This window comes from Phalacrocorax aristotelis, chromosome 2 (assembly GCF_949628215.1).
Source record: "Phalacrocorax aristotelis chromosome 2, bGulAri2.1, whole genome shotgun sequence".
NCBI lineage: Eukaryota > Metazoa > Chordata > Aves > Suliformes > Phalacrocoracidae > Phalacrocorax > Phalacrocorax aristotelis.
In genome coordinates this window covers 37,825,058-37,843,530 of record NC_134277.1, presented here as the reverse complement: position 1 = coordinate 37,843,530, position 18,473 = coordinate 37,825,058, and the positions used below count along the sequence as shown (strand labels likewise).

At 40.0% G+C, this 18,473-nt stretch overlaps 1 protein-coding gene across 1 annotated transcript in view; it reads left to right on the top strand.

Annotated features, from left to right (window-relative positions):
- Positions 1-9,009, top strand: part of HIBADH (3-hydroxyisobutyrate dehydrogenase) — an 87,011-nt gene extending 78,002 nt beyond the window's left edge. Inside the window, exons 7-8 of the mRNA XM_075083135.1 lie at positions 2,550-2,706; positions 8,024-9,009. Coding sequence (XP_074939236.1) covers positions 2,550-2,706; positions 8,024-8,182 — 316 coding nt within the window. The 3' untranslated portion in view covers positions 8,183-9,009. The remainder of the gene's footprint in view (positions 1-2,549; positions 2,707-8,023) is intronic.
- The last annotated feature ends 9,464 nt before the right edge of the window (positions 9,010-18,473 follow it).

Here is an 18,473-nt window from a genome sequence, read left to right as displayed (position 1 = left end):
AGCAATGGAGCTCTTATGCAGAGAGTATCATATGTTCCCAGCCAATTTACAGGGAAACAGCAATAACATTTTATCATGGTTGAGAGCCCAGTAGCTGCTTCCTATTAAACTTGCCCTTTCAGATACCTGTCTTGGATTAATTTGTTGATTTCAAATGGAAACTCAGTCTTCTCCACTGAAGCATGACTTTCTAGGATAGACTCTCACTGAATGACAATTACTGTATATTCTAGCTGGTTTCAGACCATTACAAGCTTTGGGCACAGTGGAAGACAGAGGACTTCTTCAGTAACTGATTTTAATATATGTCTAATTTTAACTGTCAGTTATGTATGCACCAGTGGATGAATCCTCAGAAAGATGAAATGCAAAGCACTTCTAACTTGCTCTTATTAATGATACACTTGCTGCAAAGGAGAAAAAAAAATAGGTTCAGGTCTCCTGAAGAGAGTCTGCATGGTGTTTAAGAGCAATGAAGTTTGAAGAAGCAGAGATTTAAACTGACATTATCTACCTTTTTCTTTTCCTAGAGCAAAAATATGCCAGATCTAGTGCAGGCAATATTTTACATATCTGTGTAATACACACATGTCTTTTAAAGTATACTTTCACAGAGAGGTAGTGGGAACACTGTGAGAAGAGCATTCTTCGGGAGGGTTATATGCATTTTGAAATAATAAGCCCTCTGTCTTATGGTATACTCACAGCTGTAATTACGGGCCTCTGCATGCAGCTAGATATGGCACAAGCAGGCACTACATTGCTAAAAATACTGATCTGGATGTAACAATGATAAGGGAACAAACAAGCCAAGAGATTTATTTTGGCCAGAAAAGCAACCGCTGTGTATTTGAAAGCTCAGGCGTTGTCTGCTCCCAATGTGGGTTTTTTGGATGACAATCATTAAAGCGGTTTTTCAGAGTGGCTCTTGATGAAGACTTTGATGCACTATGGAAGATAAAAGTATCATTCAAATAACGTGAAAACATATTGGTGCTGGAATTTTTTTTTTTAGATAAGTGGCCATTGAAAGCATTCAGTTGAGTCAGAGAGGTGGAAAAAAGATCAGGAGGAGAATATAGCTCGATCCCATTCAGGTCAGCAGGGGACTTTCCATAGAATACCAGGGACTGCTGCAGCAATTCATGGATAAGGCTGCGCAGCAATAATGCTAAAAAGCTACCTTTGCAGTACAGAAAGTCATCTTGCTTTGCATTAGGAGGGTAGAATTGCAAAGACACGTGCCATTATGGGAACAGGAGCCATGCTTTAGGGCCCACTGTCTAAAATGTAGCTTTTCAAATCCAAACTGCCTACTGGAATAAGTAGACATTAATTTTAGCAACTATTCCATTGGTAATGAGCTTTACTTACCTACAAATTAACACCTTGAGCGCTACGGTACCTGGAATCAGTGTTAGGATCCCCGTGGTTATGGAGACCTGCAAAAAGTCTGGTGTAAGAGCTAATGTAAAAAGCATTGTCTTCTATAAAGGTTAAAGCTCAGCTGGAATTGAGTGGAAAAGGTGTTTTATTTTTAACCGGTTTGCTTGTCCATGGCAAAGTAGGTTGTGATCCATCCCTTTTAAAATGTCCTTATCTCAACTTGGATCGTTACTGGAGATAGTTCCTTTGCTTTCTTCTTTGTCATAAGTGTAACTGAACACTTGTACAGGGCTGGATAAACTGCTGCTGCTCATTGTTGGTATAAATGTAATTGGTGTAAAATAACACTTGCAAGTTGATATCAGCACAAATGTGAATCCATAGGAGGGTTAATTTTTTATAGTATTGAAGTACATTCAGGGTCCACATTGAGCAACAGTTTATGCCAGCAGCTCTGCAATAGAACAAATGACGTTTCTACTTGGACAAGGTTTGTTTTATCAGGATCCGTAACCTTATCAACAGTTGACCCAGAGCTATAATGTATGTTTGCGAATAGATAACATATGTCACAGTGAGAGGCACACTTGCCTCATAAGCAAGGATATATAAGGAAGATTTAATAATAGCAAAGCAAAGCAAAGAATGTACAAATGTATACAATAGAAATATTTTTTGAGAAGTGTAGTGGTTTTGTTCACTTATCAGAGCAGAATCATTTGCATTATCTTGCTTACATCAAAAATGCACTAGTGTGCACATATAAACACATCACACAAGTACTTTCACACTACCACACTTGCCTGTGAATGTTCTGCTTTGTTCAGCTTTAAAGAATATAATTTTGATATGAAGAACAAGTATGTGACCTAGTAGACAGCAGGATGGAGGACCTTCATTTTGCTTGCACGTTCAAAATTTCTAGGTGGAGGGGATTTACTTAGTGGAGAAGGAAAAAAGCTCTGAAAAGCTACTGCTTAAATGGTGGATTGATGCTCTTTAATTTAAGATACAGCATCCCTACCCCCAATATCAATACTCTGTCATTTTTCATGACTTATAATAAAGGGAGAGAAATGATGGTAGGGTCCTAAGTTATAAAACAAGTCACCCATGTCTTGTGCATTTTGACATTAACACTTCTCTTCCTTGACCTTTGACAGATTAGGGCTTGACCCAAAGCTGCTGGCCAAAATCCTAAATATGAGCTCAGGTCGCTGTTGGTCAAGCGACACGTACAATCCTGTTCCTGGAGTGATGGAAGGAGTACCATCTGCTAATAATTATCAAGGTGGCTTTGGAACAACGCTCATGGCTAAGGTACATAATACTGGCATGTAAAGCATGTACAGTTGCTTCTCTCTGAAGGTTTATGATTACAGGGATTACGTGTGCATGAAACAGAGGGGAACCCAGCCTCTTACTCTGAATTAATGAACTGTGTAGGGGACTTTTCCTTAGCCTCCAGCCCCTTTCTAGCCACTATTATTACTGCTGAGCCACTCAGTGAGGTTATATGCACTGTCTTTTTGTGTTCTGCCTTAACCCAGGAGTCCTGATGGACTTGTGTGTATGGCAAGCATTCAGCAAGCCATTTTAGGTGCCTCTTGCATGACTGCTCCAAAACTTAGCCTAAGCTTAAGAGGCAATTTGGGAAAATCCAGGTGACCTAATTAGGTGCAAATAGTGGCATAAGCATCTAAGATTTTGGGCCCAATCTCTTTCGAATACCTTAAACTGTGCTACTGGACATGCCCTCTAGTATCATTCCTTGCTAAGCCAGCTGCTTACGTGCTTGTCTTTCTGCCTAAGGCCATTCCACAGAGAGCAGACAGGTTTCAACCCACACCCCGCAGACTGATTCTTCTGTAGTTACCTCTACCATGCTGTGAGCTCTCCTGAATTGTCTTTTTTCGTGGCAGAAGTAGTGCTTCGTATGAGTAATAACCTAGTAATCTAAATTATTTGTCCACAGAGTGGGGTGTCCGGGGTTTAGGTCCTTCTCAGCACGAGGAAGTTGTAACCTACAGCTATCTCATCCCAGGAGAGTGCGCTTACTGCCATGCTCTTGGCTGTTGTAGGAAAAGCACTGCCCTGAGTGACTCTGTGGTCAGGAAAGCAAAGCTCATAGAGGCCAGAGGAAAGTAGCCAAGGTCAGGGCTCTGCATCCCACTGCTGAGGACACACAGTTGGAGGAAGGAGCTATAGAACTCTGACTCTGGAACAACTACTGTGTTTAGCACAATGATTGCCTAAGGTAAATTATAAAACCAGTCCTGGAAGAGATCTCTCATCTAAGCATGTAAGTGCAGGAAATAATTTCAAACTGAATAATAGTTTCATGGGGATACTGTCCTGAGGGAGACATTTGAGTTCATACTGGACAGGTTTTAGGCATACCAGTTTATGAGTGCTCCCAACTGTTGAGGCATTCTGGCCATTTTCAGCTTTTCCATGTACACTGGAAATTAAACACTTAAAACTAAAACAACATTCTCAGAGCCGGTGATCAAACTCAGATATTGCCATGCAAATCTCCACAGTGCTGGAGTTCCCATATGTAATACCTGCCTACTGATACTGTTCCTGCCATTTTGTAGTTGATTTATGTCAATTGGTGTGTTTGCACATTCGATAGAATTAGCCAAATTCTGCCCAGAGTGGGTCCAGAGTGTTTTGGTTGTGGTAACACCAAAAAATTTTGCTAATGCTGCATGGCTCAAAACCCCTCAATGGTTGGTCTGCTACATTTTACGTTTACGGACCAACAATCAGGAGCTGTCATTTATTTATGTTAAAATATTGGAAAGCAGCAGTTTTTAAATCATGTTCATGTCATTGAACATAGGGGACAATAAAGTCTTATTTAAATTATTGATTTATAAAATATGTTAGGTTGTTGTTTAGAGTTTGCCTGGGGTATTGATTAGAGATAAGCAACCTGATCTTGGCACCACCTCAAAGCTCTTGTTTCCACCTTGTGTGCCATTTTCAGAATCTGTTCTGCCTGCTGTGCCCTGTTTCACACTGCAGTCTCTGTTCACAGGATTCATAACTCTCACTCTTGTCCAGAATAACCTCGTAGTATAAATGGGATGGGGGCACATATTTCCTTCCCTCCCTTTTAAATTTCTTTGTAAAGGGTTTTTTCCTTTCGGTCTGCTTCTAAGAGGGACCTTCATCTCCTCTGGAAGCTGCCTTAAAAGATCATCTTTTCATTGGAGGAATAGCAGCCTGGCTTGTGCCTGTTGAAACTGCCAGCTTTTGGTTATAAAGCATCAGTGATAACTAAGAGAGTTCCTCAGAGAGGTTTGTAATTGCTGTTCACCTCTTCTGACTATGCCAGTCCTGCCTGCCAGGCAGCCTGAACGCTGTGTTCTTTAGACTGCAATCCTCAATAAGGAGAGACACTAAAGTCCTCTCATGCCTCTTGAACAATGTTATGTTATTCTATTTAGATGGAAGATCACTTGAATGAGTAAGTAACCAAGACAGCTGATCATATTCAAGGTATTATTTGGTGCAGCGGTGACCTCTTTTAAGACGTTTATTCTTAGTTTGTGGAAAGACTTTTGCTACTATCCCTGGTATGTGACATATCATGCAGTTTGTTGACGTATCATGCAGTCCATGAATTGTTTGACCTGGGGACTTTTTTATCTGGGAAATACAGAGCATGCTTTTGCCACTTCAGAAAAAAAGAAAAGCTATATTCAAAGAAGGATGATGTAGGTACAACCCTGAGGTTGAGAAGAGAGTAGTCCACCATGAAAACATCTAAGAGTGACTCAGTACACAGTCACATGACTCAGTAACACAGTCACTAAACACAGTTACTAAATTTCAGGTTACTGCTCACATATCAGATGTGGTAGAAGTCAGAGGCTTTCTTAAAAGTATTTTGTCACCAGTGGATCTCTCAAACGAGGCCAGGGGATCCTTATTTTAAGTGTTTGGGGCAAAAAAGTTTGTCAGACACATCTGCAAAGCTCTTCAGTCTTGAAATCTGTCATTGAAACCTAGAATTTAGTCAACTTATAGTGAAACCTGCTCTAAAGATTTTGCATTTAAAAAATCTAGTTTACTTCCCCTCACGATGTTTGTGTCTGAGGCATTGCAAGCCAGAAGTTCCATCTTTCATTCACAGCACAGTTGCTAATTAAATGTCTTCTTTGAATCCTGAGAAGAGCTAGATTTATATCATACTATTCTTTACTCATGTCAAGACAGCCTTTGAGCTTTGTTCTGAAGGTCAGTTTCATGTACGTCAACTGCAGAATAAATGTAAGGAACCAGGTATTTCCAAAGTAAGCATTGGAAGCAGATTCCGAAAGAGAATCTGTTTCCCTATTCCAGGCTGAGAAAAAGTGGTTAGAATACTCAGTACAGTGAGACATCTGGAAGACGTTGTCAGTTCCAAAAGAGTATGAGAGGAGCCATAAACTATGCTCTAATTTTTACTTTTCCAAAAAGGTCAGCAAAGAGCAAATGTTTTCAGAGCTGTTTTATACTATTTCACGTGAGGAATCTCCACTGCAGGAGAAAAGGTGCAAAATAGTTCGCAACCTGAAGCTAAAGATAAGCTTTACTTACATTTTGTATTTTTCTTTCCTTTAAAGCTCTAATCTATAGAATGGTATTTGAAAAAGCAAAACAACCTTCTTGCACTTTGGAGTCAGGAGTCCTTGTCCATTTAGTTGTTGATATGTTGTCTGATGTTTCAACCATCTTGGAGCCAGAGTTTCATTATTAAAATGAACAGACACACTTTATGAAATTGTATTTGTGCTAGCACCCTATCCAGAATTTTCAGGGATTGCTTCTGTGAATGCCCCTTCAGAGAGAAACAGATCATGATCACCACTACCCAAGCCAAGCACCATCTGCCATTCTAATATTCCGTGACATGATTTAAACTTTTTGGAATAAAATGGATAATAATAGCAACAGATTTCACAAAGAAGGTATAGAAGAGGCTAGGAATATGTCATGAAATATTTTATTGTAAGTGAGGTTAAAGTAACTGTTCCTAGATGTGTCAGGTCATCAGTCTTTCAACAGAATTGCTAGACAAAAAGGAATGATCTGCCCTGATGCAGATGAAGAATATTTTGGATCCTGTGACATCTGATATGTATGTTTTTCCCGTTTTCCTAGATCTTGAAGTCATTCAAGGATAATAGGAAGAGTAACTATAATTCTGATTTGTATCAGAATGACCTTTATAGAGCGGATTTACAGATCAAAGTGACATTCAGAGAGTAGAGTAAGATCTTGAATTTCCTTGTGCTAATTCAAATCCAGACACACAGAAAGTAAAGACTTGTCTTGTAAGTCATCCCTGAGAAGCCAAAGGTGCTCTCAGCAGTACTACAGTCGCTCAGTTCTTCTGTATCAAAGATTTGTTATTTAAAAAAGAAATAATAATCCTGCAAATTCTATAAACCAGGATAGTCCTGGATGGCTAGCAAATCTAGGCACGTCATAGTAACACTTGAGAGGTTCTTCTGCAGCTTTCTTGAAATGTGGACCACAACATTGATTTCTCTAGTGAGACCTTATAAAGGCAACCTTGAGTGCAGGCATTACTTTCATACTTAGACAAGAGATCTGTTTATATACCCAGGCCCTTGTTAGCTTTTATTTCTTTGGTTGGTTTCATGTCTGATTCAGTTTCGAATTCAAGACATTCTCCATCCTAGCTTGTCATTTCTGTCCAGCATGCATGCAACTAAGTATTTCTAGCTAAATATGGTTAGTCATAGTACCTGGTATTTACCTTTGAGTTCCATCCTATTTATTTCAGATTATAACTGTAGTTGGCCAAGGACTTTTGGAGGACAGGTTTCAAATTCATCCTCTTTGCAATCTCCCCTCTTTTTTGGCCCCAAATTTAGTGTTTTAAAATGCAGTACAGTTGTTTTCTGTATCCCTTTATCTTTAGTCATTAAAGAAAACTTTGAGTTGTAGCAGACCCAGGACAGTCCCCAAAGGGATTCTTTAATACATCCTTGCAGTTAGGCTGCAAACCATTCATATTTACAAAGTGGCCTATGCCTTTCATTTTGCTATTAACTGGTCACATTACAGTAAATGTATGTAGGCTGAGTGGCTTCAATTTTGTTGTTATTCAAATCCATTCTGCTTGATTTTAATCTGTTTTCAGAAAGAAAGATGTCCTTTTGCCTGAAAAAGAAAATGATGCCATTACAACCTATGTGAAGTGCTTAAGTGAATAGCCAGGGAAATTTTGTTTTTGGAGATGTCATAAAAAAGTGGGGGAAAAGTGTCTGAGTCTAGCTACCAAGTTGTATAGTGATCTAGAATCTTAAAATTCCTCCTGTCCTGAGGGAGATAGCATGCCCTGCAAAGTTTGGGTTTTTTTCTGTTGAATAACATTGAGTTACTGTTTTGAAAATGAAAAACTAAAACAGGCTCCCTTCTTCCAGGACTGAAATTTTAAGGCTGGAATATTGTGTTTGTTGGCAGTAGAGTTCTCTCTGCAATGGAAGCCAAATAACCTATAATATGTACATGGCTATTTATATCCTTGTTGTTTCTCCCCTGACTTTTTATCTTTTTCTTTCCTTCCGTTCTTCCTCTCTGCCCTCTTCCTCCCTCTTCTCCCTCCCCACAGGACCTTGGCTTGGCCCAGATTTCTGCCACCAACACAAAGACACCAGTTCCTTTGGGATCCCAGGCACATCAGATCTACAGGATGATGTGTGCAAAAGGCTATGCCCTGAAAGACTTCTCAGCAGTATTCCAGTTTTTACGTGAAGAGGAAACCTTGTGAGCTGTCCTTTGGAAATGGACACAATAGCAAACCACATTTTTTTATCCTTATAGCTCATTTAAGAAGTATGTGGGTTTAATCAAGTACTGTGCATCCTGATCCCATACAGACTAATCATCTTTGGTTGCCTAGATCACAACAAACTCCAGGGTTTTTTCATAATTCTTGAAGAAGCAAGCTAGAGGAAGAGATTGTTTGGAAATTAGCCAGACGGTGATTTCCTTTTTTTTTTTTAAGAACCATCAAAGTTTTTATTTCACTAGATGCAATAAATAAATATTTTTTTTATGAAACACTTAACGGTTTGCATATAAAATAACTTACATTATGGCTACAAACTTAGGTGACTCTTGAATAGTAAGAGAATGTTATATAGTGATTTTATGATATATAGTGATCTATTAAAATTAAAAACTAATACTTTATGGAAAAAGAGAATATTTGTTCAATGAAGAAACAGAGCTTGAGATGGACTTTTGTTTTTCCTTGCACCTACTAGCCTTGAATTGATCAGTAGTGAGTTTTTCCTGGGATTCAGGTTGCAGATTAAGTTTATAGGCATGTGTTTCTAAGTGGAGAGCATGTTTACCTGATAGACTTAGTTAAAATTACATAGAATGTGTGTCCCTCTTGTAAAGCTCCGTTATTGCATTTTGCTAACCTAATTTTATATTTTCTTGTATTCTGTCACACATTTTCAGAACTCAAGAACAGCACTTACCAAAAGTTCTAACAAAGTGTACATTTGTTTTAGGTAATTACTGAAGTATTTTAAATCTAACCAAACCCCATAATTTTGAAAAGAAATAAAAATCTATACTGGTAAATACTTGCCGTATGATTATTTGCATTTTGTTTTGATGCATTCTTGTACATACACAATTAACAAAAAACTTGTTCTAAGTTTTTAATTTTTAATTTGCTTGGTTTTCTACAGATTACCTTGCAAAACCAAACTTTTCAAGAACTCTTGTGGCGAAATGCAGATGGTAATATATTTGCTTATGTATTTACCTTAACCATTCACCATATCCTTGGTCTTGCAAAAGTACAGGTGCACATTTGGCTTTATGAATATGAATACTTATGTTGATGTCACTAGACTACTCACATTCAGACTTACTTGCAGGCTCTAGGCTTAATGGTCAATTATGCATTTACATCCCTATTTTGGTTGTATGACGGATCCTTTTATGTATGGACATTTGGGTAACAAAATTGTGTGCTTGAATTACCTCAAGTCTGTGAATAATCTTCTGAGAACTTGGACGTTATATTTTAACACATTAGTAACATCATACAAAAGTCATTAAACAGTACTGGTTGATCTGTTCTCCTTTCAGTTTTCTTTGAGAAATGTTTGACATTCTAGGTTATTCCGGGATTTGGGGATCATTAATGTTATATATCAGTGCAGGAGTACTGGGAGCAATCTTAGTTTTAAAAAATTGTTCATCTCTCTTTCCATAAAACTACTGTTTCTACAGGATTGCATTCATTCCTTGAAATTAGCCACAAAACTACCTGCACTAAAAACTATTCAAATTGCAAAGTCAACCACTCAAGTGCTGGAAAACTCAGAAACGTGGAACCGTAGTTGCAGATGTGTGGCTGACCTTTGATAACAATGTGACATACTATAACATTTTTTCCTGTGGGACTCCTGCCTCATATAACACAAAGGGTGGACCTAGTCTCATAATGTAGTGAAGGACAGTTTTGCCAGGAGGATCCTTGTTCATTCTGAAGCTTTATGAAGTTTTGATGAGGTAAGGAATTCTAGGAGAGTCCTAGCTAAGTTTTTCTCCTCTGTATTTGACATGGAGATCTTGCTGGCATCAGCAGGACTGCTAAGAGGTGCTTCCTTCTGCTGTCCACTCCAGCCTGTAGCAGCATTTGCTCTCAATGTGTTTGACTGTAACCCTGGGCTTACTTGTAACCCTGGGTTTGCAGGAAGCATAATCAGTTGTTTTCTGAAGACATTATATGCACACATAAATGTTGGGAGCCATGAGGAAAGAGAATATGCTCAGTGAGACACACTCTGAAGCTTTTAGCTTTGAAATCATAAAGTCTCTCTTAAGCATGTGGAAACTTCGTTATTATTTTTATGTTTCTCCCAAAGGCTTATAGCTTAGGCTCCCTGGGGTTCACTTCTCCTCCCCCACAACCTCTGATCAAATTTTAAATTCCTACTCCGAAGCATAGGGTGCTCAAGTTGGAGTAAAGGCTGCCAGAGTGCTATTTTGGCAAACCAACAAAATGTTCTGTGGTCTTCTTCTTGGAGGAGGATGTTGGCTGAAATTAAAAACAAAACAAAACAAAACAAAAAAAAAAAAAACAAAAAAACCCAGCTTCAGGGCAGACAGCCAGCATGTAAAATTTTAGAACAAGCAGTTAGTTTGGCAAAGTTAGGAAAAAGTTTTAAAATAAGTCTTATTATGGAAAGCGCCTTGAAACCTTTAATGATGTCCAATACCTGAAGCCAGTAATACGATTTATATTAGAATACACATTTTTTCCTAATCCTGCGGGGGAATATTGTGTGACTGGATGCATATAATGGTGGTGGTATTCATGCTAGCTATGGCTATTCTGTATATGTATATAATGTATCTTTTGCTCTGCATGGGACATACTTCTGGTCCATGGAAATTAAGCAAGTACTAAAACTATTGTCACTACCAGAAGCAGGTGTTGAAAACAGTAATTTGTTGAGTTGAACAGAAAGATTGTAAAATTGGTTGAATTTCTACTCTAATTACCTCCCAGTACATACACACAAATTAGGTGCAACAAATTAACTGCATATTTTGTAAATGTCCCAAAGGGAAACTTGAGGTAACTTCTTTTTAAATTAGTTTGAAAGTTAAACTAGCCCTCCCATCATGCTTGCTTTGGAAACTCACCTATATCAAATGCATTTATTGACTAACAGGAAAGCATTGACAACCAATAAAAGTAGTGATGGTTTAAAAAAAAATCGTAAGCAGCCTTCTTTCACTTATGATTCAGTATAACCCATCTTAAGCAACTATTTTTGGTGATCGTTTAACAGAGGAGGCCTTCTATTAAAGCTGCTGAGTACTATATTGCTTTAACTTTATTTATGGCTCTTACAAGCCTCAGGAGGAAGAGGAGGTATTCTGACCAAGTAAAAGTATTAAACGTGATATTCTGGCTCTGCTTTAATCAATGGGAATTCTGCCATTAAGTACAATACTGCCAAGATTTCACAGTGTGTTGGATGCCCACGTGATTCCAGTGCATATGTGGCCAAGATGCAGCTCTGGAAGAGCTCAAGTGCATCCCTCAGGCAGGGATTATGCCACATTACTGGCATCAGGATTATGAGAAGTTGGGGTGGTGGAAGTTGGGTTGGTGGCTGCGAGAGAACAGAGCCAGCAGGAGCTGCTGAAGTTGATATTGCCAGTCTCCATCCCAGCCTCATCCCACAGTGGATGAGAGAGATGCTGAGGGGGATGGAATAGCTGCTGTGCCTTCCTGCCTGAGAACAGAGCTACCTGTCTTTTCAGCTGTTTAAATCTTAAGACTCTTTGCCACAAGGTTTATTAAATGGTTTATGGAACAGAAAGACTGGGCCTGCCCCTGAAGCAAGCGGAGAAGGGCCACCATCATACAAGGGCTACTGTATTTATGCAACAGATGCCTTCCTATGCTTTAAGTCCACCAGCAAGACCAAAGCTACCCAGGCACAACTATGAGAATACCAACTTCATTGGTAGTGATACCTGTTGCTTTCGATTTGTCTTTACATTATCATCATTGTTGTCTTCTTCATATAAAAATAGATGTAATTCAGGTTTTCTCAAGAGAAGTTGAGGATATTGCCTGTCTACAAGGCTGTCTAATAAGTTGTGGAAACTTTGATGCAGTTTAGAAATCTCTGTTGTGTTTTCTTGGTGCACAATATGTAGAACTAGGGTCCTCTGCCCTACTTTAGACTTAAGGTTTGATAAAACCCCCTTAAAGTTAGAGGACTTTAAAACGGGAAGTCTTTTTATTGACTTCAGTATCAAGTTCTTAGAACTCTTACTGCAAGCCTTGCAATACTGAAAAATATTTCAGTAGTGGCAGAAGTTTAGTTCAACATCTACAAATTAGAATAAACGGTACTTTTGAAAAGCTGGAGTTTTCAATAACAAGGATGTCTCTGCCATTCTGTGCAACAGCATAATGAATGTACAGTCTTTAAAGGCTGCCAGTATTTTTGAGATCTGTTGCTTTCTATATATGATTCATCATTACCCCTCCTACCAGCTGGCACAGTTACGCATGAATTTTTTTCCAATAAGAAGAATAGCAACAGTTACAAAGTTTTCTTAGGTGGACAGAGCATTAATGTTTTTATGGTTGGTATGTTCCATAGATGTATGGCATTGAACTAGGCATCCACATGGCAGTGATTTTTTTGTTGTTGTTTTGGCATTCATCATGGATTGTGAGCACTTCGGGTAAATTGAGACAGGTGGATAAACCTTTCTAAAGTACTACATGTCTCATAATAACTACCGTATAATTAAAAGTCATCTGGCTCTTTCTGCATTTACACCCAACTCTTTGTTTTGACCTTGACCCTGAGACGAGGTCTGGATTTTCCTGTGAGGTTAGAGATAACTCAGTCTGTTCCTCCACTTAGTTTTACTGAGCCTCCATTAGTGATGACCGTGTTCTGTTTGTTGAAGTAAATGCTATACATGGAGATAATAAATGTGCTAATGCATGTTTTTTGAAGTTCACTGATTTCAAAAAGACTTGGAGTACTGGACAAAAGCAACTGAAATACAACTGATAAGATAGGTTTGCATGTACCTGAAATGCAGCTACCCTGCAAAGAAATGCAAATATTGTTACAACACATTTCAGTCCTTACCGTATTTTTAGAAAATATATTAGTTGTATTTTGTCATGTTGAAATTCAAAGGAGAAACCAGACAAGTAAAATAAAAGTAATAACCTTCAAATGTGGTCAGATGTAAGCTTCATTTGGCCAGAATCAAGTGTTGCTGCTGTCTGTCTTCGAGTTTGAGCTGCATGACGAAACTAGCTTGGATTTATACAGGCGACTGTAGCATAACAGCTGTAGGGAAGCAAGTGATGCAGAAAATAACTTAAATAATACTTCTTAAAATCTCTGAGCTGCCTACTTTGTTCTGGGTGCTTTCTTCCAAATGATTTAGCAGTGTTAACTGGGCTGTTATCACTGGTGGCAGGCATACCTGAGCCAGCTGTAAGCTAGCTTGTTTGCATATCTGCAGCTCTCTAGTCCCAGAGGCTTTTCTGGGAGGCTCACAAACACCAGGACAGCAGCGCTGTGTAGACAGGCTGTTTCCAGTACCTAAATTGGCTAGTTGGTGGCTAGCAATAATAGGTCATTTTCGCTTTCCAGTCATCATGCATGTTATTCCATGGCTATAGAGACTAGAAGCTTTCAATTACCAATATTTGGTAGGGTAACATATTGGGTGTTGTAGCAATTATCTGTTTTACAGTACCATCTTGGCAGTCTGTGTCCTGTTTTTTCTTCCTGTTTGTATGATGCCTAGGACAAGTCCCCTCGGTGTTGTATAACTACGTCTGGCAGCCGTCAGTCTGCAGTCTGCGAAAAAGACCAACTTCAGTCACTCACTGGTGATTGAAGCTGGAGCGTCAGACACATGGATTTAAGACATGCTTGGATTCCTCTGCATTTCTACATATACGGTTTTAAACAAGCTCTGCCTTGTTTGAACCTATCTATTGTGCAGCACCAAGAGCCCACAGTATGTCAGTTGGTTTTTTTTCCTGCATTTGACCGTGTTAGAGCTATATTTGCTGTTCATGCTCAAAAATAGCCAACTTCTAGTCCCTGCCAGGAGAAGGAAAGGAAAACACTGCTAAGCAAATGGAGATTGGTAGGTCACAGGACATAGCGCCAACACATTACTCGCACTGGAAAGCTGTTGGATCTTGTCCCCACATCCCATTGCTGTGGCTTTTCTCCTTTACTTGTCCCTGGATAGATAACTTGTTTTCTTACATAATGCAGATGCAAATGAGGTCTGTGTTTAATAAAAGAGGAAAAGCAGGCAGCATCTTTTGCTGTGTGACATCAGGGGAAGGTGGCTCCTTTTAAAACAGATAAGGAAACCTCAATCCGCTCCCTGTGGCACCATGATAAAGACGGAGACACCGAGTCCACAGGCATCTTTAGATACCACCTCTAAAGTCACAGCAAGCAGAATGCAGTTCCTTGCCCTCATCGAACCACCCAGCTCCGCTGTCTGAGCAATAAACATCACACCAGCCTCTCCAAACCCTCCCTGGGGCCGCTTGTGGCTCTCGTTTTGGCAGCCTTGTCTGCCTTGGCCCTGGCTGCCTGGAATCTACTTCTGCACTTCCTCCCGAAAATTCCTTTTCCAGTGCTGTGCCCAAGCTAACTGTAGGCCTTCAGTGTTCCTGCAAATAAGATGTTAGGTCTTACTTGCTTTCCATGTGCTCCCAGTAGTGCCAGAAAGCACATAATGAATGTGTCTCCCTTGTTTCTTCCAGACTTAATAAGTAAACGGAGCTATAAACAGTAAGCCAAAAGGATGGGGATGGCAGGCATTTATGGGGTAATAGGAATTTGTTCATTGAACTGGTCGTTGTGCTGCTTCGTGACTGCGGTATCTCAGCTTTTTCTGAGAGCAGGAGCAATGTGTGTTTCTTTTCATATGAAGAGGAGCCAAAACTGTCTCTGTCCACTGACCTGTGGCTGTCATTTTGAAACAGACTCATTGTTTACATTTACAGTAAACATGAAAAATAGCCATTCTCATGTATTAAAATATAGCTGGTTTGCTTTGTTGCTTTTTTTATTAATCCGTTTCCCACAAATGGATGTTCTAATGTGTTTGCTAGTATTTTACTCCCTTCTCCATCTATGTAACAGCCTGCATATTATAGGCTGCATGTAATATCTAAAATCACGTTTGGGAATCTGAGAAACTCAACTCTTAAGGTAACCCTGCTATGGTGCTGTTAATAACACATTGCAAACAAGAAAGTAGTAAGTGGAAATAATGCACTCATTTAGAAGTAATAAATCCTTTGATCTTTCTTTGAAGCAAGGGTATATGCTTAAACTACCAATTCAGGGACAACCAGATGCCCATAAAGAATGGTACTTTGCTTTGATAGAAAATCGCTGAGGCCTGCCCAGCAGCTCTGGTCTGTAAACAGATTAGTTAAGTGCTCATCAGCTCTGATTTGCATAGGACAGTCTTTGCACACAAACCCTAGTTCCTTAACAAGCTATTTACTTGCAGGAAAGCTACTGGGTTCCTTTTAATTAGAAATCTCCGAAGAAAATTGCTTTGTGAGAAGGGGCAAGATCCTGATTTGGAAATAGTGCCTTTCCTCTCCGTAGATGTTAACAGGCAATTGGTGACTGGCAGTCTGGCATGTTTGCTGAGCCTCTTTAATGCTGGGGAGTGGGAACTGGACACATAGCTCATACTTGGAAATTTGGAAAAAAGGTACTTCTCTCTGCTCATTGATGGCTTTCGTCCTCGGTTGGGTAAGGAGAGGATTGGGAACCAGACGCTTGTGTTCAGCACAGCTGAAGCGTTCACTGAAGAGGATTTCGCTAGGCTGTAAAATACTCATCGCCTTTGAATAAAAATAAATGTCTCATGGATGCTTGCTGGTTTGTGTGCAGAAATTGTGTGCAGCCTGCAAATTTGGCACTTATACTTTCCCCTGTTTAAACTTCTTTTGATCCACACAATTACTTTTGTCTAATACAGAGGGAGGTCAGTCTCCACCACAAACATAGCAGATGGTGAGATTCACCCCAGAGTACAGAAGAGCCCCAGTACTTCAGTGTCTTTTGCATTTTAAAATGCAGTGCTTCCAACTGATTTCAGCCTGGCCAGCAGTTTGCTATTCTTCTGAATCAAGAAAGCAGCAAAACTGCAACTTTTTCTGATGGGGAGATGACAACAGCAAAAGGGGAAAAAAACACAAAGTGTTGCTGAAACCAGTGTGAGCAGTTTCAGTGCAAACCTGCTGCAGCTGGAAAGGTCTTAAAAATGACAGACTGGATTCTTTCTGTGTTAATGATCCCACAATCTTTGGGGTGACAGGTATACAAGTAAGGGTAATCTGTAGGTATGCGTGTTTTAAAATGGAATACCAGTGTTAGACACAGGAAAGTTAATCGTGTAGTTCTGCCTTACCCTAGTAACAGTGAAAAATGTTATGAATCTGTTTTTTCACTGCTAACACTATTTCCATTTTGTGCCCCCTTTTCCTTGAAAAGTAAACTTAGGTTATGCCTTTGTGCCTGAAAACATAGGGTGGAAGGCTGGAGTGAGGAAAATACATATCATTTTCACGGACATGCTAAATATAGTTAGAAACTCTTCCCTGTAAATCCCTGTTTGGTTTTCATTTATTTATTTCATCAGCCAGATGCTAGTTTTTCACTTAGGCTATGATAAGGACATTACCCAAACACTTCCTCAAAAAATAAAATCTACGTTATTACTCTGCATCAGCCCTTCAGCCGTCCGCCTTTGAAGGCTTGTGTTCAGCCCCTCAGTTTTATAGTGCCAAGATTCAAATATGGGATTGCTAGAGGAAATTAATTACTAGTAAATTTAGAACAAAGGAAAGAACCTGCAATTTCACAGCATGTAAAACACCTTTTGGAATTCTCTGCTCTCTTCTTGGAAACCAGTGTGTCAAATTCTTGGAATTATTTTAAAGGGCTCAGTAAAATGCGTAGCTATCCAACAAGCCATAATAAAATCTTATGCTTAAGGATATAAATAGCAAGCAGAAAATTATTTTGCCTCTAGCCACTTTAGACCACGTCTATTCAACACGCATTGCAAAGCACTCTGGGGCTTGCTTTTCTGATGCCCTGGGTGCTGAGTATGGCTGCAGGCAAAGAGTGGAACCTGGGGGGACAATGTTGTGATCCAAGGTCAGACATGCCCTGTTGCTGCGCCCAACCCCTGAGCTCTACAGCTGCAGCCTCCTTCCCTTCCAGCCCAACTCCCATCAACCAACAGAGTCCAACCAAGGGTGGCAGTGGGCTCAGGGACCCGCATGGCTTCACACATCAGCTGTCCCACACATCCAGCGCTACCCAAACACCTGCATCTTTATCATAGAATCATAGAATGTCCTGAGTTGAAAGGGACCCACAAGGATCATCGAGTCCAACTCCTGTCCCTGCACAGGACAATCCAAAAATTCACACCATGTCCCTGAGGGTGTTGTCCAAGTGTTTCTTGAATATCATCAGTCTTGGCACCGTAGCTTTCTGGAACCCTCTTTGCTTCTTGTCACCTCCAAGGAGGAAAAAGAAATGTCTTCAGTTCACTCTGTATAAACCAGGCCTTTCAATTGAATCTCTCACCACTGGTTCCCATTTTTCCCTCTCTGTTGATTCTCCTTCGCTTGTTGCCTCCAAATCACAGTCTCTAAGAGTCTCCCACGTGCTCCCATAGCTACTCTGTCACATGGTGGCCTCCTTGTATCTTCCGTCACACATGCCTTTCTCTGTCCCAAACCACCATCCACAGAGACACATCACTCTCATCCCATCTCACCCAGCATGTGATTCTGCCCCAGCCATTGCTATAGTTTTCCTTTATTTTTCCTTGTGAACTAGTGTGTTTTGTCTCCCTTGGCTCTCCTGCTCCATTTGAACCACACTGTTGTTCTCTTGTACCTTTGCAACCCCTAATACTCACAAAGGTGTTATATATGCTGTGTAGTCAGTTTGAAGAGTGGGAATAGACAAAATTAAAGTCGTTACGGCAGTTGGATTTTATGTCACCACATTCAGTTTTGTTTTCACATGTTGCACCTTGCTCCTGCTCCCTGAATTGGCTCTTTGAATAAATGAGCATCAAGTGTGCTTTCACTTCTCCTTCAAAAACGGCTGCATCAATATCAGCCTCTAAGGGATGTCTAACCCAGGGATGTAGTCCAGAGCAGGAACCTGCTTTACAGCATATTTTCTGACTGAACCCATTTACCACACTTGGATTGACACTGCAGAGCAATGCTAGAATAAGCGAGCAGGCTTTCTTTCAGATGAAGCAACAGAGCAGGATGGTGTTCCAGGTCTGTCTCAGGCACTCTTACTTGCTCACGGGCCTTCTGTGCACAGAACCAGACTGTAGCTGGTCTGGAGAAAACTCCAGATATAAAACACGTACAGTGTGGGCACTGGCTCCTCAAAACCGACTGTGTAGCTTTCCAGATTTGCTCCTACTGTCTTGCTGATGGA